Here is a 25583-nt window from a genome sequence, read left to right as displayed (position 1 = left end):
GACCCCGGGCCGAGGCTGGGGAGGCTTCCGGGCTCGCATGGTCTGCTGCTTCTGGGAGCCCTGGCAGCCGCAGGACTCAGGATGGAAGAGCTCGTAATTCGTCCGGGGGCGCTGGGAGGCTTGAGAAGAGCCACCCCAAATTCTGCACAAGGGGAGCCACTGCCTTCGTGGCAACAGTCCCCACCTCGGAGGGAGCTGGGGGGCTGTCCCCTCCTCTGTTGCCCCCTGTCACCTCTCAGCAGCGACAGTGCCGCTGCCTTACTATAAAAATGTATGGAAAGCCGTTCGATTTCTGGTCCGCTCTGAGCTGGGCGTCCCTTTCAGGGGCACAGCCCTTCCAGCCCAGGAGGAGGCTCCGGGAGGTGACCTCTGCCAGGGAAGCGGGCACAGGCCGCAGCCGGACCGGGCGGGGCTCTGGGCTGTGCTCACCCACAGCCTCTCCACCCTCGGCCCCCTCCTGGCTTTACCGGCCTTCAAAACGGCTGCCAAACAGAAGACGAGACCCCGGCAGAGGCTTCTCAGTACAGGCCCTGCTGTCCAGACCCTCGGTCAGCAGACACCACCCCCTCCCGGAGGGTGGACCCTGAAGGAAGGGCCAGGAGGGAAGGGCCGTGGGCCTCTGGACAGCACACAGGAAACTCAGCACCAGCCAGTTGGCCCTGGGAGGGGCTAGGGGCCGTGGCCAGGAGCGGGCCTCGTGGGCAGAGGGCGGGACAGAGGGGCCAGTGGAGGGTCAGGAGAGAGAGCGCCTGCTCTATAGGAAAGGAGACGCCCAGAGGGGATGGCAGGTAGTGGGAGGGGAGAGCCTGGGGGAAAGGCTGTTAGGACGCATTTACAGCCCCCCAGAAACACTGCAAAACACCACGAGGGCCTCAGGGCCCCTGGGTTCCCTGGCAGCTGTGAACCCAGGAGGGGGAGATGTGTGGAGACACCCCCCTCAGCGTGGATGCCTGGGGTTGTCCAGGAGCAGAGGTGCCCAGCAGAGCACAGGGACGGCCCCATCTTTGCGTCTTACCTGGGGATCCCACAGACGCGTGAGGTTTGGGTACAGGTAAAACTGAATTCCTTGGGCGGCCCCAGGCAGCGTCACCCCTCGAATCAACAGGACCACCAGCATGAGGTAAGGGAAGGTGGCTGTGAAGTACACCACCTGGCCAAGGGGCAGAGGAGGAGGTAAGGAACTGGGGCAGCCCCAGCAGTGGGGGGACGGGGGGGGCGGGGGGAGGAGCCGCCAGCCGCACGGCAGAGGTCACCAGCTCGCCCCCCCCCCCACCCTCACCCCGCAGCTGCTCCGTCCGCAGCCCTCGGCCACTCCCTCCCGCCCTCCCACCCTCCGGCTCCCTGACACACACCCAGCAAATATCTGCTGAGTGACTGAGCGAACTTAGGCATGCTCCCAACAAGAAGTTTAGAACAGTGGCAAGGGTCGTCAGGGACAAAAAGCTCTGTCACACGTGACCCCTGTCCCCACAGAGCTCACAAGCTTAGCACAACCCGGCAGCCAGCTTAGGGGGGAAGCCTGGTCAGAGGCCGCCAGGGCAGGAGTCCAGGAGCACTCGGGATGCCCTCATGCACGCCAGGGCAACGAGTCTCCCCAGGGTCTCGGGGCGGCGGACAGTCATGTTGAGATTAATAGTCACAACGGAACTGCTTTCCCAAAGAACAGCTGTATGAAACGGGGAGCCGTGAACCGTGTTTAGTTTGCGCTGTGCCCACACGCGTGGTGCATTCCAAGATCAGATTCCTCCCCACGTGACCCTCCTGCCTCTCTCTCTCCCATTCCAGTTCCCCAAATACCAGAAGGACATACCATTGAATCCAGGAAAGGCACAGAATCAAGGAAGAGAGACACGTGAAATCTTCGTGGGGTCATTCCCTCCCATCCCCCACTAGGTACAACTTGGGGAACCCCTGGGTGGCTGAGCCTCCCGGGGGGAGCAGGGTGGTCCAGGGAAGGGAGGGGCCTGGGGCCCTTGAACACAGACCTTGCCCGTGGACTTGACCCCCTTCCAGATGCAGAAGTAGCAGATGACCCAGGCGAGCAGAAGGCACAGGGCCAGCTCCCAGCGCAGGGCCCCCAGGTGCTGGATGCCGTCCGAGATCTTCAGGACCCGCCTCCTGGGGAGAGAAGGGTGAGCGGCTCCACCTGTGCCGCCGGCCTCAGCTCGTCCAGGCAGCGGAACCAGGCCTCCCGCTCTGGTTCAAAGGCTTGTCGGCTCCTTCACTCTGATCCGTGAGGCTCTGCTTTGCCCAGAGATGGGAGTAGACAGAGAGGGAGGCGAAGACAAACTGTTCCCAGGTAGGTTTGCTCTGGCAGGCTGAGGACCAGTTTAACCCAGAGAAGGGGGTGCGAACACATATTTTCTCAACCGGAGGGTTAGGACGCTTTGATATTAGGAATCATGTCTTCGGTGAATGCCAGTATTTCGGGGAGGGGCAGTAGAAGCAACACACATGCAGCCGCAGGGGAGGGCGGACCCAAATCGCGGAGCAACGCAGGCCCAGCGCAAGGAGAGCCCCGGGAAGAGTCCTGCCCTAACCACAAATACAGGCGCGGCGGGAAAAAGCTACTCGGGTGACGGCGCCACCAAAGGAGGAGGCAGAAACTCGTCCCCTGCAGCCCGTGGGGTCCCCAGCCCCGCGCCCGTCTGTGGCACACGCTGCCCACACTGCGATGGCGAAGGGGCCGCACTTACTCCCAGAACTCGATGACAGGAGAGGTGGCGTTCTCGGAGCTCACGTTCACGGAGCTGCTGGGCCTCTGGAACTCCACGCAATGCTCTGCCGAGGGTCCAGGGCGGGGCGGGGGGCGAGAGAAACGTCACCGGCCAGTATGTAACGTGAGCAGAGAGTGGGGCGAAATTTCAGGAGACTGGGAAGCAAGGTATCTGGGCTGAAGGTGCCTAAACAAAACAGCCTCATAATAAAACACAAAACGAAACACACAATAACCTCAACAAAGCCACTTCACCCTCTCCCACTTCTCCGGGGTGGAGCCGGGGCGGGGCGGGTGGGGTGGGGTGGGTGTAGCACATTCTCATTAAAGCACCATTGGGCGGCCTCAGGAAAGATGCTTTGCACGCCATCAGCTTCAAACATACGAATATTTCTGGGCCACTGTCCTGTAGAGAGTGGCCTTTGAGGAACGACCTTTGCGACGTAGCTGAGGGCTAAGGGCACAGGTACAGATCAGAAGACTCTGGCTTGAATCCCTGCCCCGCTCCGGTTATTCACCGTGTGGCTTTCTAAGCCTCACTTCAGTGGTCTCTAAATGTACACGAGGGGACTTCCCTGGTGGCGCAGTGATTGGGAAACCGCCTGCCGAGTGCGAGCCCCGGTCCGGGAAGATCCCACATGCCGTGGAGCAACTAAGCCCGTGAGCCACAACTACTGAGCCCACGCGCCTAGAGCCTGTGCTCTGCAACAAGAGAAGCCACCGCGATGAGAAGCCCGCGCACCGAAACGACGACCCAGCGTAGCCAAAAATAAATAAATTTAAATTAAATGTACATGAGAAGATCCCAGTGTAGGACTGATAAGCGGAGTAAATGAAAAGGAGACCGCCCGGCACTCCATAAATAGCGGCTCTTAATTACCCGTCTGCGACTATGGACTTTTCACAAAGAGTGTTCACACTCTTCTTTACGTTTTATTAGGACAATAATCCTGGGAAATATCAATAAAGACAGAGAGCGTTTTCCCCACTGTACACACGAGAAAGCTAATCTTCTTAGAAATGGCCCCTCATCGCTTGTCTGTGATGGAGTGAAGGCTGGGATCCAGCTCAGCAAATTGTGCATGTTCCACCTTCAGAAAATCTGGGATCTGACCCTTCCCGTTACAGGTATGACCACCAGTCTGGTGCAGGTCACCACGGCTCCCGGCTCCCTGATGGGCCCAGTTTCTGCTCTTGCCTCCAGAGTCAAATCTCCAGAGAGCAGCCAGAGCGGCTTTGCTCAAACTTCAGTCATGTCATGACTCTATGTCATGTCCCAGTTCAGAATCGTCCACAGGGTTTCCCATCACACTCAGAGAAAGAAGCCCAAACCCCATCGTTGCCTCCAAGGCCCCTTCTATCCACCCCTCTCCTACTGCCCCGCCCCCCGCCCACCTGTTCCAGCCACACCTGCCCTGCTGCCTCCCGGATGCCACCCTACTTCTGTACTGGTGCTTCTCCTACCTAGTGTCTGCCTCCACACGCCCTCCTCCTTCATAGCATGACCCAGCGTCACCTTCTTAGAGATGCCTTCCCCGAGGACCCTATTTAAAATTACACCCCACCCCTAAGATTCCCAGTCTCTCCTCCCCGTTTAGTTTTCTGCACATCAGTGCCTCTAGCATGACACATGGGATGCACTGATTTTGCTTCTGGTCTGTCTTCTGCCGCTAGAATGAAAGGCACGAGGGTAGGAGCTCTGTTTCTGCACCTCGCATGTCCCTGGTACTTGGAACAGAGCTGGGGCTCCACACACATCTGCTGAACCACGGGGTATTAGCGGAGCCCTCTCTCCTCCCAACCAAGTCACTTTTCTTGAAGCCTCAGCACACCCAAAAGGGCTGTTTCTTCCGGACAGGATGGGATGTCCTGTACTACTCAAGACGCTAGGCTCCGAGGACTCCAGACTCACCAGGAGAAATGCCCAAAATGTCATGGAGCCAAAGCCCTGGGTATTGAATTTGCCTCAGAGGTGCTTCCCCTGCCAAGCCAACCAGAAGCACACAGGCCTGATGATGGCCTGAGGCCAAGCCCCTGGGCACCAGAAATGCAGAAACTTTCTACAAGAGGAACTGCACTGAGACCTGGATAAAATCCCCATCTGAGAAGCTGGTTGTTAGGGCGGATTTTAGTGCACAGAGAAGAAAGAAAGAGAGAGAGAGAAGGGAGGGAGGGAGGGAGGGAAGAAGGAAGGAAGGGAGGAAGGAAAGAAGGGGGAAGGAAGAAAAAACACATAATAAAGAAAATATTAGAATAAAACAGATTTTAAAAACTTGATTCATTCCATGAATATTTTTTGAGAGCTCATGATGCTAAGTGCAAAAGGTGAAGAGATGAAGACACCATTCTTGCCCTCAAGATCTTGCAACAAACAGAGGAAAAGCGGGGTGAGTGCCACAGTCAAGGGCCGGGGCCAGGGTAGGCACTAGCAGACACACTTGAGAAGAACCTAGCAGATCTTGGGGTGTCAGGGGCGGTACCTCCAAGATTTGACTTTTCACTTGACAAGCAGTGGGACAAAGTGGTGACAAGGGAATGAAAGCCTGGAGAGACAGCATAAAATATGAGGGCGGGGGGGCCTTGAACACCAGGATAAACATGCAAAACCACTTCCCTGGCAAGTGAGTAAAAGATTCACACTCTAGCTCAGAACTGAGTACCCTATCTGAACAAGAAAAAGTTCATCATGACACAGGTAGGGCCTCACTGATAGGCATGAGAGGTGTTTGGACATTGGGAGCAGGACAGTGTCCCCCTGCGCGGTCCAGTAGGGCAGTGACCAGCCACGTGTGGCTATTTACATTAAATTAATTTAAATTAAATAAAAACTTTAAAATTCAGGTCCTCACATGCACTAGCCATGTTTCAAGTACTCGATAGCCACATGTATCCAGTGGCTACCGTATCAGAGAGTACAAAGGACATTTCATCACTGCAGATAGTCCTTTTGGACAGCACTACCCTAGAGATTTTTAATTTTTATTTTTCATTTAACATTTACTTTCAGTTCATTAGACTTAGTGGTTCTATTGCCATAGAGGCTCTTGTCTTAAAAGAAAATCATGGGAGAAAATTAATTGCTATGGTAAATTATATTGATGCCATACAAAACAGCTTATCCCTGGTTAAATCCAGATGACTTGGGAATTGGAAAGACCTAAAATAGTATCAGAAAGAAGACATGAAGAACAAATAAATGAGTAAACAATAAATATATATATCAAACTAACCATGTTTCAAATCAAAATCCATAAAGGGCTAAACTGCACAAAAAGAAGTCAGTTCTATCTTCATAATACATTGATTGAACACATGAATTTTTTTGAAAAAGTCTGTGATATTTTTCCTGTGATGCTGGTGGACTCTCGCTCTTATCTTTGACATAAGACCTCCGTGACCTCCTTGGCAGATTTCTAGCATGTCCCAAGGGAAGGATGGGGCCTGGGGACCAGGATATGGGGACAATCCCTCTCCTGGTCACCGCAGCAGAGCAGGTGGAGGTGACCTCACCTGTGTTCCAGTCGTGGCGGCAGCTCCCCCAGGGCAGGTCGGTGGTGAAACTGCTGAAGAGGTAGAAGAGGGCCCAGGCCAGGACGATGATGTAGTAGATGTTGAGGAGGATGACAATGGTCTGGGAGGCATAGCCGATACCTGGGCGGAGGCAGACGGGGCTGGGGACACGGGGCAGGTTTCTGGCTCCCCCAACCCCTGCTCAGGAGAGGGTCTGTGCCCCCCCTGGGAGTGTCCTGAGACACGGGGTGTGGGGTCTGGGCTCCTGGCTCGCCGCCCCCTCCCATCGTGCAGCCCTCCCAGGCCAGGCCGGGCTTCCTCCCGTCTCCTGCTGCCCTGCCCCGCTGCCTGGGCACACTCGTCTGTATGCTGCAAGCTCACTGATTCTAAGCTATCTTACAAATGTATAAGGCTAACTCCGAGATTCCAATAGCTAATGTTCCCTGGAATTCGTCTGATATATTTCTGAAATGTAAAAACACACGTTAAGGGACTTCCCTGGTGGCACAGTGGTTAAGAATCTGCCTGCCAACGCAGGGGACACAGGTGCGAGCCCTGGTCTGGGAAGATCCCACATGCTGCGGAGCAGCTAAGCCTGTGCGCCACAACTATTGAGCCTGCGCTCTAGAGCCTGCGAACAGCGACTGAGCCCATGAACCACACCTACTGAAGCCCACGCACCTAGAGCCCGTGCTCCGCAACAAGAGAAACCACCGCAATGAGAAGCCCGCGCACTGCAACAAAGGGTAGCCCCCGCTCGCCGCAACTAGAGAAAGCCCACACGCAGCAATGGAGACCCAACGCAGCCAAAAAATAAAACTAAAAAAAAAAGTGCGTTAAAAGCAGGAAGAGTCAGTCCACAGAGGAGCACATGCACACAGTGAATGAACATCCTCAGAACACACCCACCCTCCCTCATAATCGTAGGTGTGCAAAATGAAAAAAGATGAGCTCCATTCTGCATCTGCAACACTAGTGAACATGTTTACAAATGATATAACTCAGTGATTTCCAAACTTGTCCACATAGTAGTAGAATTACCTGGGAATATTTTAAAAATTCCAAAGCCCAGACCAGACCCCAGACCGATTTAATAACAATCTCTGGGGGTGGGGTACAGGCCTCAGGATGTTTGGAAGGTCCTGGGGTGATTCCAGTGTGCAGACAAGTTTGGGAACCAGGGATATAACTCAGAGCTGTTAAAGATACGGAGGAAAGACGCTTACTCAAGTCCGGTGATGTGTACGTCAGCATAACACTTCCATAGAACAACTTAATAAGCCAGGTCAAGAGACATCAACTTGGTTGTCCATTTGATCCAGTGATCCTAATCCTGGGAATTTATCCCAAAGAAATAACTCCAAAAAAGGGGGGTAAAGGCTACCTCTACATAGATACATGATAGCAGAATATCAGTTTATCAGTGATTGAAAATAAGCAAAAAGCCCAGAACAGAGAATTGTTAAGTAAATTATGATATATCCCTTTGATGGAAGTTTATGCAATCACATGATTGTTGTGTAAAAAATGGAAAATAACACTAACTAAAAAACAGAGGGACTTCCCTGGCTGTCCAGTGATTAAGACTCTGCACTCCCAGTGCTGGGGAGGGTTCAATCCCTGGTCGAGGAACTAAGATCCCACTTGCCACACGGCGTGGCCAAAAAACCCACAAAAACGACAGAAACAGAAACTGTGTATATTTCATATTAATAGATATGTAAACTTTATATATAGAGGAAGAAATAATGAAGTAAATCTCTCCAAACTGGAAACAACCCAAATGTTCTTCAGTGGGTGAATGGTTAAATAAACCATAGGACATCCATCCACACCATGGAATACGGCTCAGTAATAAAAAGGAATGAACTATTGATACAAGAGCAATCTGGGTAGATCTCAAGGGCATCACGCCGAGTGAAAAAGCCAGTCTCAAAAGGTCACATACTGTATGATTCCCTTTATATAACATTCCCCAAATGACAAAATTATAGAGACAGAGAACAAGTTAGTGGCTGTCAGAGGTTAGGGATGTGGAGGGGAAGGGTAAGTGTGACTATGAAGGGGCAACAGGATGGAGATCTCTGTGGTCATGGAACAGTGGTGGTGTTTGCACGAATCAACACAAGTGATAGAATTACACAGAATTATACGCACACACACACACAAGCAAGTGCATGGAAACTGGTGAAATCTGAATTAGGTCTGTGGATTGTACCAATGTCCATTTCCAGGTTTTGATATTGTTCTATATAAGATTTTTACCATTGAGGAAAATGAAAATGTCACTGGGTGAAATGTACACGTGACCTCTCTGGGCTACTTTTGCAACTTTCTGTGAACATATAATTGTTTCAAAATGGAATCTTAAAGAAAATTGTATAGAGAGAGAAATATTGAAATAAAACATCCTAAGTTTTAAATAGCTATTGTGTCAAGATGGTAGAATTTAAAAAAAATTTTTTAACATCTTTATTGGAGTATAATTGCTTTACAATGGTATGTTAGTTTCTGCTAGATAACAAATTGAATCAGCTATACATATACATATATCCCCATATCTCCTCCCTCTTGCGTCTCCCTCCCACCCTCCCTATCCCACCTCTCTAGGTGGTCACAAAGCACCGAGCTGATCTCCCTGCGCTATGTAAAAATTTTATCTATTTATTTATTTATTTGGCCATGCCACGCAGCTTGTGGGATCTTAGTTCCTTGACCAGGGATTGAACCTGGGCCCCTGGCAAGCGAAAGCACAGAGTCCTAACCAGTGGACCGAGAATTCCAAAGATGGTAGAATTATTAATGAAATTTTTTTCTCATTAAAATTCTCTTTTTAGGGAATTCCCTGGCAGTAATTCAGTCTGGGGCCCACGGTGGAAGGTTTGACATAAAGACACAGAGTCTTATCTGCATCAGCACTGCTGATAAACCACGCAGTTATTCCAAACAAAGTTTATAACCACTAGTGCAGAGACTCTGGAGTCCAGCACAGAGCTACTCACCCTCAAAGATGGGGCAGATCTTCCTCCAGGCTGTGATGCCCCCCTGGCTGGTGTACTGGCCCAGTGCTGTCTCCAGGAGAAAGACAGGAATGCCACAGGTAAAGAGGAAGATGAGGTAGGGGATGAAAAAGGCACCTGTGGGTGGGAAACAGGCTGTCCATTACGTGGCACTAGCCTCCTCGTGGCCCATGGTCATCTCCCCCCATTACCACCCCACGCTTCCAGTCAGAATCCCGGGGATGGGGACCACGCAGAACGGCGGGGACATCTGTCTAGATGTCTGGAACCACGGCAGAGGTCAAGTGTCACCAAGTTACTTAGGACCTAGCCAGTCACTTTCTTCACTCTGAAGTTTCCATCTATACCTTCCAAGGTTTGCTCCCCATCAACTTCACTTGCTGCCTAAATAACACATAGCTTGGGGCCATAGAAGAAGCTCATTGAATCACAGATATCCAGGAGCATTCCCATAGCCCACAGTCTATCATTTTTGTCAAGGAAATGATTGTTCTCAGTGTTAGAGAGGGGCTTTTAGCAGACTGAAATTAGATTTCCCTTAGTAATCCTTTCTGCTTCTGTTTTCACAGTCATTGCCTGAGACAAGTCTACTGATGCCAGAAATGCTGGCATTTGCTCCACCATAGACCTCTATCTGCTGGCAACTGGGCAGGGGAGTTCACAGGATAGAGTCCCAGGGGGAGAGACGTGCACAGAGAGACCCAAGTGTCTGCAGAGGGTCCCCTACGAGCTTGAATGCTGGTCAGCACATGCGTGTGAGGACACTACCCAAGGAGAGGGAAGAATCCCTCAAGAAGATAGAGCCTGATGGTGCTCAAGCAGGGCTGGGAACATTCCAAAGACTTAAAGAAGAAATGACACCAATTCTATACAAACTCTTGCAGAAAATTTAGAAGCAATTCTTTCCAACTCATTCTATGAAGCTAGCATTACTCTGATAACAAAAGTAGATAAAGACAAGAAAAGAAAACTATAGATCAAACTTTCATGAACATAGATGCAAAATTCTAAACAAAATTTTAGATATCCAACAATACATATCCAACAATATATTAAAAAGTAATACATAGTGGAGTTTATCCCTGGAATACAAAGTTGTTTTAACATTCAAAAAAAAATCAGTGTATCATATTAATAAATTTAAAAAGAAAAACCATATAATCATTTCAATAAATGCAGAAAAGTATTTGACCAAATCTAACAGCCATTTCTGATTAAAAAGAAAAACAACTCTCAGCAAATGATGAATAGAAGGGAATAAAGGGCATCTACAAAACACCTACAGATAACATCATACTTAATGGTGAAAGACTGCTTAACCCCTAAGATCGAGAGCAAGACAAGGGTGTCCAGTCTTATTATTTCTTACCACTTCTTTTCAACATTGGTTCCATCAATATTGATTCTAGTCAAGTCAAGAAGGCAATAAAAGGAATTAAAAGTTATTCAGATTAGAAAAGAAGAAATAAAACTGCTTTACTTGCAAATGACATGATCGACTATGTAGAAAATCCGTTGGAATTTAAAATAGTCAAACTCATAGAATCAGAAAGTAGAATGGTGATTACCAGGGTCTGAGGAAGGGGGAAACAGGGTGATGTTGGTCAAAGGGTATAAAGTTTCAGTTTTGCAAAATGAATGAATCCTAGAGATCCACTGTAACCATAGTGCCCATAGTGAACAATATTGAATTGTTTTCTTAAAATTGTGCTAAGAATGTAAATCTTATATTGTGTTCTTATCACACAAAAAAATTAAAATGGAAAAAAAGAGGACAGAAGGAAACTTTTGGACGTGACGGATATGTTTATGACATTGATTGTGGTGATGGTTTCACAAGTGTATGTTTACCTCCAAACTTATCAAGTTGTATACATTAAATGTGTACAGCTTTTTGTACATTAGTCATACCTCAATAAAGTGTATTTTAAAAGAAAAGAAAGAAAATCCTTTGGAATGTACCAAAGAGCTGCTAGAATAAATAAGTTAGTTTAGTGAGGTTACAAGATATAAGATCAGCATAAAAAATCAATTGCATTTCTTCTACTAGCAGCAAGCAATTATAAATTACAATTTAACAAATAATACCATTATAACAGCATCAAAGAGATGAACTATTTAGGAATAAATTTGACAAAAGATGTAAAAGATGTGTACACTCATAACTGCAAAACATTGCTGAGAGGAATTAAAGAAGACCTAAATAAATGGTGAGGCATACCATGTTCATGGGTCAGAAGACTCAATATTATTAAGATGTCAGTTCTTCCCAAATTAATCAATAGATTCACTGTAATCCCAATCAAAATCCCAGCAGACTTTTTTTGTAGAAACTGACAAACAGATTCTAAAGTTCGCATGAAAATGCAAAGAACCTAAAATAGCCAAACAACTTTGAAAAAGAAGAACTAAGTTTTAGGCTTACTTCTACCTTATTTTCATATTATTATAAAGATACAGTAATTAAAACAGTGTAGTTTTGGTGTCAAAATAAACAAATAGATCGACAGAACAGAATAGAGTCCAGCAACAGGGCCATGCACATTTGGACAACTGATTTTGACAAAGGTGTAAAGGCAATTCATTGGAGAAAGGATAGTCTTTTTAATAAATGATGCTAGAACAAGTAGATATACATACACACAAAAAATGAATTTCAATCCATACCTTCATTTTATACAAAAATTAACCCAAAATGGATTGTAGGCCTAAATGTAAAACCTAAAACTATAAAACTTCTAGAAGAAAATATATGAGACTTTGGGTTAAGCAAAGATTTCTTTCATGTGACATCAAAAACATGAGTCATAAAAGAATAAATTCATAAACTGCACTTCATCAGAATTTGAAACTTCTGCTCTTCAAAAGACATTGTTAAGCAAAGGAAAAATATAAGACAGAATGAGAAAGAAAATTGCAAAATGCATATCTGATAAAGGACTTGTATCCAGAATATATAAAGAAGTCTCAAAATTCAATAGTAAGAGAACAAACGACCTATTTTTTTTTAATGGTCAGAAGATTTGAACAGGTTTTCACCAAAAAAGATATGTGGGCTGCAAATAAGCACATGAAAAGATGTTCAACATCATTAGTCAATATAAATTTAAGTGACAATGAGGTAATGTTGCACACCAATTAGAAAAGTTAAAATTAAAAAGACAGACCAAGTATTGGTAAAGTTGTGGAAAAGCTGGCACTCGGATACGCTGCTGGCAGGAATGTAAAAACGGTACAACCATGTTAGAAAAGTGTTTCGCAGTTTCTTAAAAAGTTAAAAGTGCACCTATCATATAATCCCGCCATTCCACACTTAAGTGTTCACTCAAAGGAGATGAAAGCATATGTTTATACAAAGATTTGTACACAAAAGTTCTTAGCAGTTTCATCTGTAATAGCTAAAACCTGGAAACAACCCAAATGTCCATCAACAGGAGAAGAGATAAATTGTAGTATACCCATATAATGGAATACTACCCAGCAATAACAAGAAAGGAACTACTGAGACATGAAAAAGATGGGTGAATCTCAAAGTAATTATGCTGAGTGAAAGAAGCCAAGTAAAGTATATACTGCCTGATTCCATTTATAGAAAATTATAAGAAATGCAAACTACTGTATAGTTTGGAAACAACCTGGAAAAGTAGGCCTGGAAACGACCTAAGTGTCGCTCAACAGATGCATGGATAAAGAAAATGCTATATGTGCAATGGAATATTATCCAGCCATAAAAAAAGAAGGAAATTCTGCGTTTTGCAACCATATGGATGGACCTCGAGGGTATCATGCTAAGTGAAATAAGTCAGACAGAGAAAGTACATACTGCATGTCTTCTCTTATGTGTGGAATTCATAGAGACAGAGAGTAGAATGGTGGTTACCAGAGGCTGGGGGTGTGAGAAATGCGGAGATGTTGGTCAAAGGGTACAAACTTCGTTATAAGATAAACAATTTCTGGGGATGTAACATACAGCTTGGTGGCTACAGTGAACTATCCTGTCTTATATAGTTGAAAGTTCTTAAGAGAGTAGATCTTAAGTGTTACCACCACCAAAAAAAAAAAAGGTAATTATATGAAGGAATGAAGGTGTTAACTAACCTTATTGTGGTAATTATTTTGCAATATATACATGTATTAACTCATCATGTTCTACACCTTAAATTTACTGTCCATAATATATAAATAAAGCTGGAAAATAGTTATATTTTTAAAAAACAAAACAGGTTTTAGGTTGCATTGGGATGGGGTAGCAGAGGTCAGGGGTGGGAGAAAGGGCAGGAGGAAATTTGGGGGAGTGATGGATACATTTATTATCTTGATAGTGGTGATGGTTTCAAGGGTGTGTACCTGTGTCGAAACTCATCAAACTGCACACTTCAAATGTGTGCAAGTTGTTGTAAGCCGATTATACGGTCATAAAATTGCTAAAACAAAAGCTAGTGGGGAACGGGCTCCTCCAGCTCTTTGCCTCTGGCTTGTAGCCCACGCATCCATAATTCAGGCGCTGAAGGAAACGCTTGGTGACCACAAGGGCAAAGAAAGATCGCAAACAATTCAGGCACATGAGTAGATAAATCAGTCCAAGGCTTGTTGGGCAGGAGGGGGAAATTAGGGAAGAGAGAACCCAGTAGCTGATATGAACAGTCCTGCTGGGAGTTGGAAACATCGCAGAGAGAGAGAGAGAGAGAAGACAGGGGGCAGGGGGGAGAGTTTTCAGCCTGGCTCAAGCCCCTCCTCCCCATCTTTGTGCCACCAGCTCTTCCCCAATGAACCGAGCCAATGTTTAACCGCACTGGGTCCGGCGGTCAGTCTGTGCCCCTCCCCCTCTGCCTCCTTGAGTGCCTGGGCAGCTGGCCAGAGGGGACAAGGTCCACACCCGCCAGGCTGAGTCACTGGCCCCAAACCGGGGAGGGAGTTAGGGAAGAGACAGAGCCCAGGAGGGACCCAGGTGCCCACCAGGGAGTCCTGGGGCACTGCCTCTTTCCCCACCCAAGCCCCAGTCACCACCCCTCAAAGATGGAGCCAGTCCTGGAGACGGAGGATGGAGCCACAGTTATCTGCTCCCCCAAATCCCCCGTTCAGTCTCCTTGCCCAAATTCTAAAATGTCCTGGCATTTTTCCCCATGGGATGGGAGAGACCACATGCCCATCCTGGAAAGGAATCATTCTGCTGGACACCCTTCTCAATGGGAACACATTCTGTGGCGTCACCTGTAATGCTCCAGGTGACATTCTTTTAAGACAAACTGACGATATGCCACATGAGCAACACAGCAGTGAACATGCATGAATATTACATGCTGTAATCAACACTACTGGACCAGTACTTGGCATTGCTTCATTAACTAAAAGTGGTGACCAACTGTCACGTACTCATAAAATAACCGTGACTCTTACATGAAGAAAAACGCTCCTTGTTTCTCTTCGTTCTTTAGTATATCTATGGACATCCTTAAGCCAAACGGGGGGCCATCTAATGCCCTTGACATTGGCGTCCCCATGCTCTCTCTCCCTGACATCCAGAGGTGGGCTTTACTTGGCTATGGCCCTTCCCTCTAAGATCCCCGCTTTGAGAGGTCCAGCTGTGGTACATTCTGCTGTAGCCTCACACGGGGTCTCCAGCCCCAGGCAGCCTGGGTGTTGGGGAACTCAGTTTGCCGGTAGCCGGGGTCCAGGGAGCTGGAGAGCTTCCGGCTGAAGCCCCAGGTTCTGAAGCAGCCAGGACCTGGGTATTTGGGTAGAGCCAACAGTTATGTGAGAAAGAAGGACGTCAAGGAGACTCCAAGATTCTTAGCCTCGTAACCAGTCTGCTTCCGCCCTTTGCCCCCTGCAATCAGTTCTCAACACAGCAGCCAGACTATGTGCAAGTGTAAGATCGGCCCCTCTGCTCAAACCCCTGCCCCGACTCCCCATCACTGGAGGGAAAGCCAGAGTCTCACAGTGGCTGACAAGCCCTGGGTGACCTGCCCCCCCAAAGTGATTCCCCTCCTGCGGCTCCCCAAACACGCCAGCCAACCTCCTGCTTTAGGGCCATTAAAACCTCTGTTTCCTCTGCCTGGGGCACTTTCCCCCTAATATCCACGTGGCCGGCTCTCACTCCCTGGCAAGACTTCACTCTAATGTTCTCGGTGTGGTCGCCCCCAGCCCCCTCCTGTAGCACTCGGGGACTTCTGACATGCTATGTAATTTTCTTGTTTACTGTGTTTATTGTTTATTGTCTGTCTCTCCCCAGCCAGAGTGTAAGCCCCACAGGGACAGGGAAGGGGTCTGTTCTGTTTATAGATGATCACAACAACTCGGACTAATTCCTGGCAGGTGGTGGGTCCACAGTAAGTCGCTGTCGTTGGGTGACACAGTCCGGGCTTGGTTGGCCTGACTGTAGAAAGCCACGGGGAGGGGGGCGGACAGGTGCTGGGGTGTACTGGCCACAAGGCCTGGACGGCAGGGAGGGCGCTTACCTAGCAGGTGGCTGAGGCAGGCACCCCCTGCACCCGTCTCCTGATGGATGCTGATTTTAGACAGGCTTCTTGGTACCACTTTCTCAGCATCTCTGGTTTTCGACTACAGTGTTTCACCGTTTCCCTGCTCCTTTATCATATGCTTGCCTCAGCCCTTTCCCTGCTCTGGAACTCACTTCTATTAGGATCTACCAAACGTTAAAGCTGGAAGGAACCGAAGAAGATATCACTTATATTTTTAGTTTGGAACTGAAATTACGCTTTGGGGACGTTTTCCTCCCAGACTTCCCCACCAAACAAACATTAATGATAATAAAGTCCCAAGTTTATCCCCCCCAGCCAAGCACAAAAGCGGCTATTTACAGCTATGAAGTTCAAGAAAGGGCCCAGAAAAAGCAGGCTGATAACACACGCGACCCCGCGTGGTTCACCCCGTGACCCCAGCATCCTCCTGCAGAACCTGCTCAGAACTTCCCTCTCACCCCCAGGAGTCCCAGCCCCAATCTGAGAACCACGGGTTTAAATAAAACCACTAAAGCAGGAGGATGGGGTCAAACCAACCTAGACGGTCTCCGTCCTCCCCATCCCCCTTCCCCGTGTCGGCAGCGAAGGGTCCTGTCATAAGGAGGCCTCCATCCCCTCTTGACAAAGAGACGAGGAGGTGATGAGATGAAGGGTGGGACCCGTGCTCGGGGGCGGGGGGGGGGGGACAAGGGGGTAAAGGGGACAGAAAGTTTGAGCCTCTGGGAACACCAAAACCCGGAAAAGCGGGCCTGTCTGAGTCCCTCTACAGGCCACACGGGTCCCGGGTTTGTCCCCTTCACGCTGGCAGGGGCGCCTCCCGCGTGTCCACCCGGTGGCCCTGGGTGACTCATGCCCTTCAGAGCAAACCCGGGCATCGGCCTCAGCCCCAGAGCCCCTCCGAGCACTTCCTCCAGCTGCTGTTGTCCATCAGGGAAAGAGAAGAGGAAGCCTGAGGCCTTGTGCCCTATCGGGGAAGAGACCGGGGTGGTGGCCTAAGGATTCCGCGGACCGTTCCATGAGCCCCGAAACGGCTCGTGGGGACCGGCGTGCTGGAGGGCAGGCTCTTCCCGGGCACAAGGTGGCCACCCTCCTGCCTCTGCTCCCCCCCAAGCACCCACGTGAGGCACCAGGGGCCGTGGACACTCTTGCTCCCGGCCTGCCTTTCCCCCGAGACACGGCCACACCTCCCCAGGCCGCACAAACCTACACAGAGCCCCGAGGCAGAGCTCAGACGTAGGCCTCCCCTCGACAGGATGACCCCGTATGCCCTGCCCAGGCCCTGCTCCCCGCTCCTTCCCCTCCTCGGCACAGTGGTTGGCACCAGGCCTGGGACCCCTCTGCCACCTCTTTGTGCCACTCCTGCTAATTCCCCAGCCAACCTCACCCAATTCCAGAGAGGCTTGGGGAAAGCGGCTCACCTCCTGATCTTCCTGCCACGTGAGGAGCTAAGCTGGTCACCGGGTTCCAGACACAGAGCCCCAAGCCAGGCTTAGCCCCCAGACTCCTCCTCCTCCCTGGACAAGCCCCATCCCTCCGCCCTCAGGCCTAAATGTCTGAACAAGCCGGCGGAGGGTCCAGGGCTGGGTCGGGACCTCCCTCCTTCCCTCGCAATGCCAGCCGAGCAAAGTCCTGCGGCTTCAGGCTGCCGGCCAGAGAGTCTTGTGGAGAGGGAACACATCAGCCCGTTCCCACCCCTCTGGAAAAATACAAGTTAACCTCCAACCCCAGGGCCAATCCCCGGTTGCCACAATCCTGAGAGTAAGACTGTGGGCTCAGAGCACCTGTGCGCTCGCCCCCTTCCCATGCTCCCGCTTCCACCCTGCATCGTGGGCGTTCTCTCCCCAAAGCCACTGAGACTGGGCTCACACACGGAGGCTCCTACACCCCACAAAGGGGCAGGTGTGGCATTAGGGTTCCCGCCAGGCCTCGTGGCCCACAGAACTCCCACCCCCTCGGCCTGTCCCCGTGACCCACCTTGGCGTTTCCCCTCCTCTAGCGCAGGCTGCAGCCTCCCCTCAAAACCAGCCCTGGGAGCCCAGCCCCGCTAAGCTGTACCCACCAATGAGGGGACCTTCCGAACCCACTGCTCGGCCAGCGCACTTCAGCACCTGGGAAACCCCTCTGGGGCTCCCCAGAGGCCCAGGAGTGCCTGAAGGAGAGTCCCTGGTGGGAAAGTGACCAGCAATAGGGGCAGCGGAGTGGCTGCAGGGCCTGGGATGGAGGAGAATGAGAGGCAGGAAAGAGCCAGGAAAGAGAGTTCATGCTCCCCTCCCCACACGTTTCAGTGGGAAAATCTTAAAGGAAGAGCCACTGGTATCAAAGGTGACACATGGGGGGACACATGTCACAGAGCAGGGGGAGGACAGGAAGCCATGGCTACGGAGTCTCGAGACCTCATGAGACAGTTGGGCGCCGACATCCTCTTCGGCACAGTTACCGTTCATTAGGCCCTTTGCACACGTGACCTCTAGGCGTTACAACAGCCTTGAAGGGCAGGAAAACTATCTCCGTTTACAGCATTTACCTGAGCTCCCAAGGTAAGGCTTGCCCGAGATTATAGGGAGTCAGTAGCAGAGGCAGAATCCAAACTCCCATCCATCTGGTTCCCAGCCTATACCCATGTTTCTCTGAAGCCACAATAGGGACCCCCCAGGAAGTCGCCCCTCTGTCTAGGTGTCCCTCCTGCAGCGCCCTGAGCAGCTTCTAAGGGTCTTTCCAACTCCAGTATCCTCTGCGTCCATGGGACTCCCCAGAGGGCAGTAAGTGCATGAGATGGAGACAGCCTTGGGGGGAGGGGGCGGGTGACGCAGTGGGTCTCACCTCCCCCGTTTTTGTAGCAGAGGTAGGGAAACCTCCAGACGTTGCCCAGCCCGATGATCTCGCCGGCCACGGACAGCACGAACTCCGTCTTGTTGCTCCACTGGCCCCGCTGCAGGGCGCCAGCCTCCTCCGCCTTTTCCATGCCTGGGCACATTGGTTTTGTCTCTCCATTACTGGTTGTGCTCGAGACCCTGCTATCCATTCCACCTGGAAGACAAGCAGGGCGCTCCGTTACTGCTGGGAAGCCTGGAGGGAAAGCTGCCCCCTTCCTTCGCCAGGAAATTCCGGAGAGAATAGAGCCCTGGAAGAGATGCATCCTACTCCGGTCCGCAGATCCACCTCCTCCTTAGCCTCTCTTGCTGGTAAAGGCTGGGTAAGAGCTGCTGAGAGTATATATTCCTTTCATGTGTCAGGAAGAAAGTGCTGACCCTGAGCCACAGACACTGCTCCCCTAGAAGGATCCTTGGGTGGGGCTTGTGGACATGGGGTGTTCCTGTGCCCCAGGTTGTTGGAGTTCCCCCCTCCAGCCTACAACCAGCTTCGTCTGCATTAGCATGTGCCTCAGTTTCTCCATTCCATGTACTGGGACAGGCACAAGGATAGGAGTTGAATGTATCCTCAAAGTCACCAATTTCCCTTTTGGGAATTTACCCTAAAGAAATAATTGTGATGGTTGGTAAAGATTCAGCACTGAGGAAGTTCATTGTTTATAACAGCCAAAAATTGGAAAGTATATAAATGTTCAAAAATGGTAACTATGTTAATAAATTATGGCATGTACAATGGACTACTATATAATCATGAAAAATTGTGTTGCAGAAGAAAGTGTAGTGAAATGAAAAGTTGTCACAATGTGTGAAGTGAAAAGTTACGAAATAGCACACATGACATGATTATGCTGGGAAAATACCTTATAAAGCATTCGTATGCACGAAGATTAGGATATCCACCAGTGGATGGGCTATAGGCATGTTTTCCTTATCTATATTTTCTACATTTTCATCGAAGAACATGTTTTATTTTGTAATAGGAGAATAAATGCCAGTGTTTTTAGATCCCTGCAAGGGGGTGAGAGTGGTTGAGCTGGACCAAGCACTCTGAGTAAGATGAGCTGACCTTCCCTCCATCGCCATCTGAGAGCAACGTAAGACAGAGATGAACTACGGGCTCCTTTTTTTTTTTTTTTGGCCGCACCATACGGCATGAGGGATCTCAGTTCCACGACCAGGGATCGAACCCGTGCCCCCGTCCCCGACTGGGAGCACAGAGTCTTAACCACTGGACCACCAGGGAAGTCCCAAACTCTGGGCTCTTTTTCTTTTTTGGTGGTGGCCAGTGCACGACTCTATTAAGTAGAGAAGACAACATAAAATGAATACAGAGCCGTAGTGCTACACCCTTCCTGGCCCTTTCCTAGACTCATACTGGGATTGAGGATGAGATTGGATGTGGCCCACGTTCAGTGAACAACTACTGTAGACTAAGTGCTTTACATACGGTTATTTCGTTCAATCCACACAGCTCTGAGATGTGAGCAGTATTCCCTCTGCTTTATAAGCAGGAAGCTGCAGTTCAGAGAGGCTGGGTGACACGGGTGCAGCCGTGTGGCACAGCCGGGACCTGAGCCCACGCTGCCTTGCTTGTTCACTTACCTCCCTCAGTCACACTGGCTGGTGGGTCTAGTGTAAGCATCCCCGACTGTATACGGCGGCCCCCTCTCTGGAGAAGCAGGTACACGCACTTCTTTCTACTCCCCAAGAAAAGGTCACGTGAACACCACTTTCTTGCAGGAGCCCCATCTGGCCACAGATTCTCCTGTGGCTCTGCCTTCCCAGCGGGGCTTCCCCGAGGGATCCAGAAAGTCAGAGGGAGGTCAGGAACATATTGCGTATTTGATAAATGAATAGGCTTCAAAGACTGGGTTAAGAAGGAGAAACCCAAGCAGCTGGCCCTCAGAAGCTTCCCCAGTCCTTTTGAGAAGGTCTCCTCATGTCTTGTGCAGGTTGTGGGGCTGATGGATGTCTTCCAATGATAAAGCACCATCTCCCTCACTTCTCCATCCCGCCAGACCCTAGAAGAACAGACCCCTAGGGACCCCTGGGTCCCTTAGCCGCGCTGGGTACCCGTCCTCACAGGCAGCATCATGCAATTGAAGGACAAGCCTGGGTTCAAATCATAGCTCTGCACCAGAGACCACACGACTTCAAGGAAGTGAATTAATTACTCTGAGCCTCAGTTTGTTCATCTGTAAAAGCGAGGGTGACGGGATACACTTAGCCATGAAGATTAAATGAGGATATATATATATATATATATATATGCACTTCATAGTATAACAGGCACTCAAATTTTTATTTTCTTTTAATCCTGTCAAAAGTTTTATGTTCTTTCAACTTTCAATCTTGTCTCAGAAAAGAGAGCCTTGATTTTCTTAGAAGTAAACCCAAATGTCTTTCCTCTCCATCTGGGGTTCTCTTTCTGCAGATCACATTGGCCCTTGAATCAGCAGCCACTGAAGTTTCAGGAAGTCAAGAAAATAGCATATAGTCTTTGCATATCACACATAAATGTCATATTTTCTAGGAGAGGATCCAAAAACCCTTTGATTGTAGGTCCCATGAATCCTACCCACCTACAGTCTGAGACCCAGAAGCAGGAGAAAAAGAGAAGAAAATAGCACCAACCTTAGTGTAGTTGCTACCAGAGGTCCTGTCAGAGGGGAGAAGAGCTATCCAGGGGGAAAGGGAGGTGCTGGCTATTTAAAGTGTGGTTCCCACTCCTCCAGCACTTGTAATTCTAAACTTGGCCCCGCCCACATTCCGCCCTCCTCCCCTGCTCCCCTCCCCTCCCCTCCGCTCCGCACAGGCACTCACACACACTCACACACACACACACACACACACACACACACGAGTGATTCCATGCACACCCGCAGGTCATGCCAGCACGTGTGAGCTGGTAGGCAGTGCGCTCTCCTCCTTGGTGACCTCGGGTGTCTGTCGAGGGGTCCTGCCTTCCACCCCTCTCTCCAATGCAAGTGCCCCTATGAACGCACCAAGAGTAGGCGTTTCTTTGGTCAGGTGCTGTGTAGGTTAATTTAAACACATATTCATCTTACCCTTTTGCAGCTTAGGATTTGGAATAGACAGTGATTTAGAATAAAGATATGTAGATTACAGAACTCTGGACAGTTAGAAAAACTTCCCCAAAACACACACACACACACGCACACGTGCACGCACGTGCACAAGCGTGCTTGCACTTATCTGCATATAGAAAAGTCTGAAGAAATACTCACCGAACGGTTATTAGTAGCTACATTTGGAGAGTAGGGTTGGGGTCAGGAGAGGAAGTAAAGAGACCTTTTTCACTTCTGCTTTTTAAGCTTTAGCATTGTTTGAATTTTTAAATAATGTGCTAGAATTGATTTTTTAAATAATTGTCTCTACCAACACATAAAAGGAAGAGCCAAGGTTCACAGCAAAGCAAAGTCCTACCCCCGTCATGGCACAAGAGCTGACGGATGGGGAAGAGGACAGCGGAGGGTGGAGTCAGCGTAGCCCCAGCCCCACCAGGGTGGACACGCAGAGTGCGTGTGGAGGCTGCTCGGGCTCCAAGGCCACGTGGTCCAGGGTCTGGGTCCTGCTCCTGTCCCTTCCCAGGCTGAGGCCGAGCAAGGTGTCCAACTTCCAAGAGTCCTATTTTCTCACCTATAGAAAGAGGAGAAGCGAATGGACCTGGAGGTGATCATACTAAGTGAAGTAAGTCAGACAGAGAAAGACAACTACCATAGGATATCACTTATATCCTAAATCTAAAATATGATACAAATGAACTTACCTACAAAACAGAAACAGACTCACAGACATAGAGAACAAACTTACAGTTACCAAAGGGGAAAGGGGAGAGGGAGGGATAAATTAGGAGTTTGGGATTAACAGATATACACTACTATATATAAAATAGATAACCAACAAGGACCTACTGTATAGCACAGGGAACTATACTCAATATCTTTTTTTTTAAAGTGTTCTTTTTTTAAAAATTTAATTAATTAATTAATTTATTTGGTTGCGCCGGGTCTTAGTTGCGGCAGAGGGCTCCTTAGTTGCGGCACATGGGCTCCTTAGTTATGGCATGTGAACTCTTAGTTGTGGCATGCATGCGGGATCTACTTCCCTGACCAGGGATCGAACCCAGGACCCCTGCATTGGGAGCACGGAGTCTTAACCGCTGCACCACCAGAGAAGTCCCTCAATGTCTTGTAATAACCTATAATGGAAAAGAATCTGAAAAAGAGTAGATACATATGTATATGTATAGCCAAATTGCTTTGCTGTACACCTGAAACATTGTAAATCAACCATACTTCAATAAAAAATAAAAATTAAAAAAAAAAAAAAGAAAGAGGAGAATATTCCTTACCTGGCAAAGTTGTGGGAGGTTTCGGGAGATCTGAGTGTACGTAAAGGGCCTAACACACAGCAAGCCCTGATTTACCCTTAAGAAAGTATTCGCGGTGAGCAAGGAAGTTTCCTGAAGGGGACGGGACTGAGAGACCCCTGAGCAAAGCCGGCTCCTGCCAGACAGAAGGAATGAGTCAGGGGGTATGAGGGGTGACTGAGTGGGATCGTACAGATGTGCCAGTAAGGAGGGTAAATCAGAGATTCTAAGGCAGTTTCTATCCCTCTCATCCCCCATCCCCCATCTAGGGCGCAGAAGTACGTCCTGAAAGCACCCAAGGAGCCTCGTGGAGATGATTATTCTTAACGTTTCTGCCGCCCCTTCCCTCTCCCCTCCACCATCCATTGGTCTAATTTAAGTGTGTAAAGCAATAGACAACAAGGGTGCCCCGAGAGAGGCTGCAAACTCATGCAAAAAAGCCCATCTTCAAAAGCAATTAACTTCCATCCTTACTTATCAGCGAGCCGTACTTACCAATGACCCGGCATTTGTAATCTAAAGTTACCGGATAACTTCCGGTAAGTTACCGGAAGAGGTTTACCGAGGTCCTCTGAGAAGCCGGACGCCGCGCAGCTGTTGGCGATGCTTCACAGCCCTGCTGTGTCCTGACGCGGGGGAGCCTCTGGGATCCCAGCGTCCAGGATCAGCGGGACCAGTCTGAGTCAGTTCTGAGTTGCTGCTCTTGTCTTAGGCAATGTCTGGTTTTTCTTGTTGATCCTATTGTTTTTGCATAACTGCTGCCATGTTACCATGTTGATTGCTACTTCGTTCCTCTCCAAAGCTTTATTCCTCTCCAATTTCTTTTCCTCTATAAAGCAGGAGCGATGCGGTAGGTCTTTTGCCCTGCCTAGGCTGACTAAGTTTAAAGAAGTGTGAGAACCCTGAGAGATGAGTGCTCACGACCGTTCCTCACAACTCTGTCTGGGGTTGAGCACAAGTCCGGCAGGACAAGCCTTGCCCCCCTCGGGCCGCTAGCATCTCTGGGTCTCCTGGGTGCAGGGTCCGGGAACTGGAAACGGTGCTAGAATCAGTGCTCAAGGCTCCCTTGTCAAGAGGCTGCTAAGTTTCAAGACGCACTTGAGATCGTTAGTGACGGTGACTGGAGTCTCCTCCCAGAGCAGTATCTACGAAGCAAGGCAGGCCCTGGAGAAGCAGGCTAGGAGGCCTTGGTTTCTATCAAATTGACCCTGGGTTTTTTAAATGCCAACATGCCATGATCTAGTCTCCCAACAATTTTTTGGGTCTCTCCTAGGAGTGGAACAAGAGCAAATAAATTTTAAAAGGAGCATGATTCGTTTCAGAAAGGATATTTCTGAGCAGCATTGGTTTCAACACTGGAATGGGTTGGCCAAGGAAGTGGCCGCCGGGGGCGGTCCTCTCCTCGGGAGATCTGTAAATTAATGGGCATAGTTTCGTTTAAGCACAGGAGTGAGGGACCTTTTTGATCCCTGTTGACCTTTTTAATCTCTTTTCAAAGATCACACCAAAAGGGAAGAAAGGAGCAAGCAGAATAAACTAAACAACAAATCATGGTTTGCTAAAACTGGAACAATTTGAGCAAAAAAGTGAATGACGATGGTCCTGAATTATAACCCCAAAGAATAAAATACATTCACGAGTTCATACTAACATAAATAAATAATCCATTGAATAAATAAATGGGGGAGGAAGGCCAGCCCTTCCGTACAGTGGAATTCCAACTAATAAATGCAGAAGGAAAGAGAGAAATTGAAAATCAGCCCTAGACAAATATCACCGTGATAACTGTTGTAGACAAGACCCACCAATGAATGCCAAAATCAGTGGGTAAAAGTTTGAGAGGGACAGAGTTTACACAGTTCCAAAGTATTTCCCCCAAGATATTTATTAACTACAAGGAAAGATAGGAACTTCACAGTAGAGAAAGCAGAAGCCAGTAGAGGTGGCAGAAGCCACCTGAACCGAGTGACCGAGGTAACAAGACATCAATATCCACAGCCTGAACCGTGTGAGACAATTACTAAGAAGGACACAACGGTTCTGTGGTATTCTTGACAAAAATGTACTTCACTCATGAGAAAACATAAGACAAACCCAAAGTGAGGGACATTGGGCAAAATAGCTGACCACTAACTCTTCAGGACAGGGGACTAAGGGGAAATTACAACTGAGTGCAGCGTGGGTCCTGGGTGGAGTCCTGAATGGGATACCAGAACAGAGAGGGATGTCGACGTAAAGAGGTCTTAAGTTTAGTTTAATCGTACTCTACCGGTGGTAATATCCTGACAAACGACGCAACAGTTACGTGATTTGTTAACATGAGGGGAAGATGGGTGATGGGTATATGGAAACTCTCTGTACTATTTTTGCAACGTTTCTGTAAGTCCCAAATTAATTTAAAAGAAAACTTTTTTAAAAAGATGATGCGGTCCTGACTGCTGTCGTGCCAAGTACTTGCCTCTGCTGTGAAAAGCTTTGATGTCACGCTCGGGAACCATGGCTGTCACCGTGATGTGTTCTCTTGTGCTGTGTTTGATTCCAGATAGGACAATTAGCCTAAAGTCTATAAGCCCAAGTCATAAATAAAACTTA

At 48.8% G+C, this 25583-nt stretch overlaps 1 protein-coding gene across 1 annotated transcript in view; it reads right to left on the bottom strand.

Moving 5' to 3' along the window:
- The window catches only part of SLC6A13 (solute carrier family 6 member 13), a 31476-nt gene extending 11144 nt beyond the window's left edge, over nt 1-20332 (bottom strand). The window contains exons 1-7 of the mRNA XM_068560508.1: nt 20201-20332; nt 18549-18755; nt 9229-9363; nt 6227-6367; nt 2697-2781; nt 1986-2118; nt 1016-1150 (exon numbers count right to left, since the gene is read on the bottom strand). Coding sequence (XP_068416609.1) covers nt 1016-1150; nt 1986-2118; nt 2697-2781; nt 6227-6367; nt 9229-9363; nt 18549-18755; nt 20201-20240 — 876 coding nt within the window. The 5' untranslated portion in view covers nt 20241-20332. The remainder of the gene's footprint in view (nt 1-1015; nt 1151-1985; nt 2119-2696; nt 2782-6226; nt 6368-9228; nt 9364-18548; nt 18756-20200) is intronic.
- Nucleotides 20333-25583: the final 5251 nt, after the last annotated feature.

The sequence above is a fragment of the Eschrichtius robustus genome, chromosome 13 (genome assembly GCF_028021215.1).
Source record: "Eschrichtius robustus isolate mEscRob2 chromosome 13, mEscRob2.pri, whole genome shotgun sequence".
Taxonomy (NCBI): Eukaryota; Metazoa; Chordata; class Mammalia; order Artiodactyla; family Eschrichtiidae; genus Eschrichtius; species Eschrichtius robustus.
This window is presented reverse-complemented; position numbering and strand designations above follow the sequence as displayed.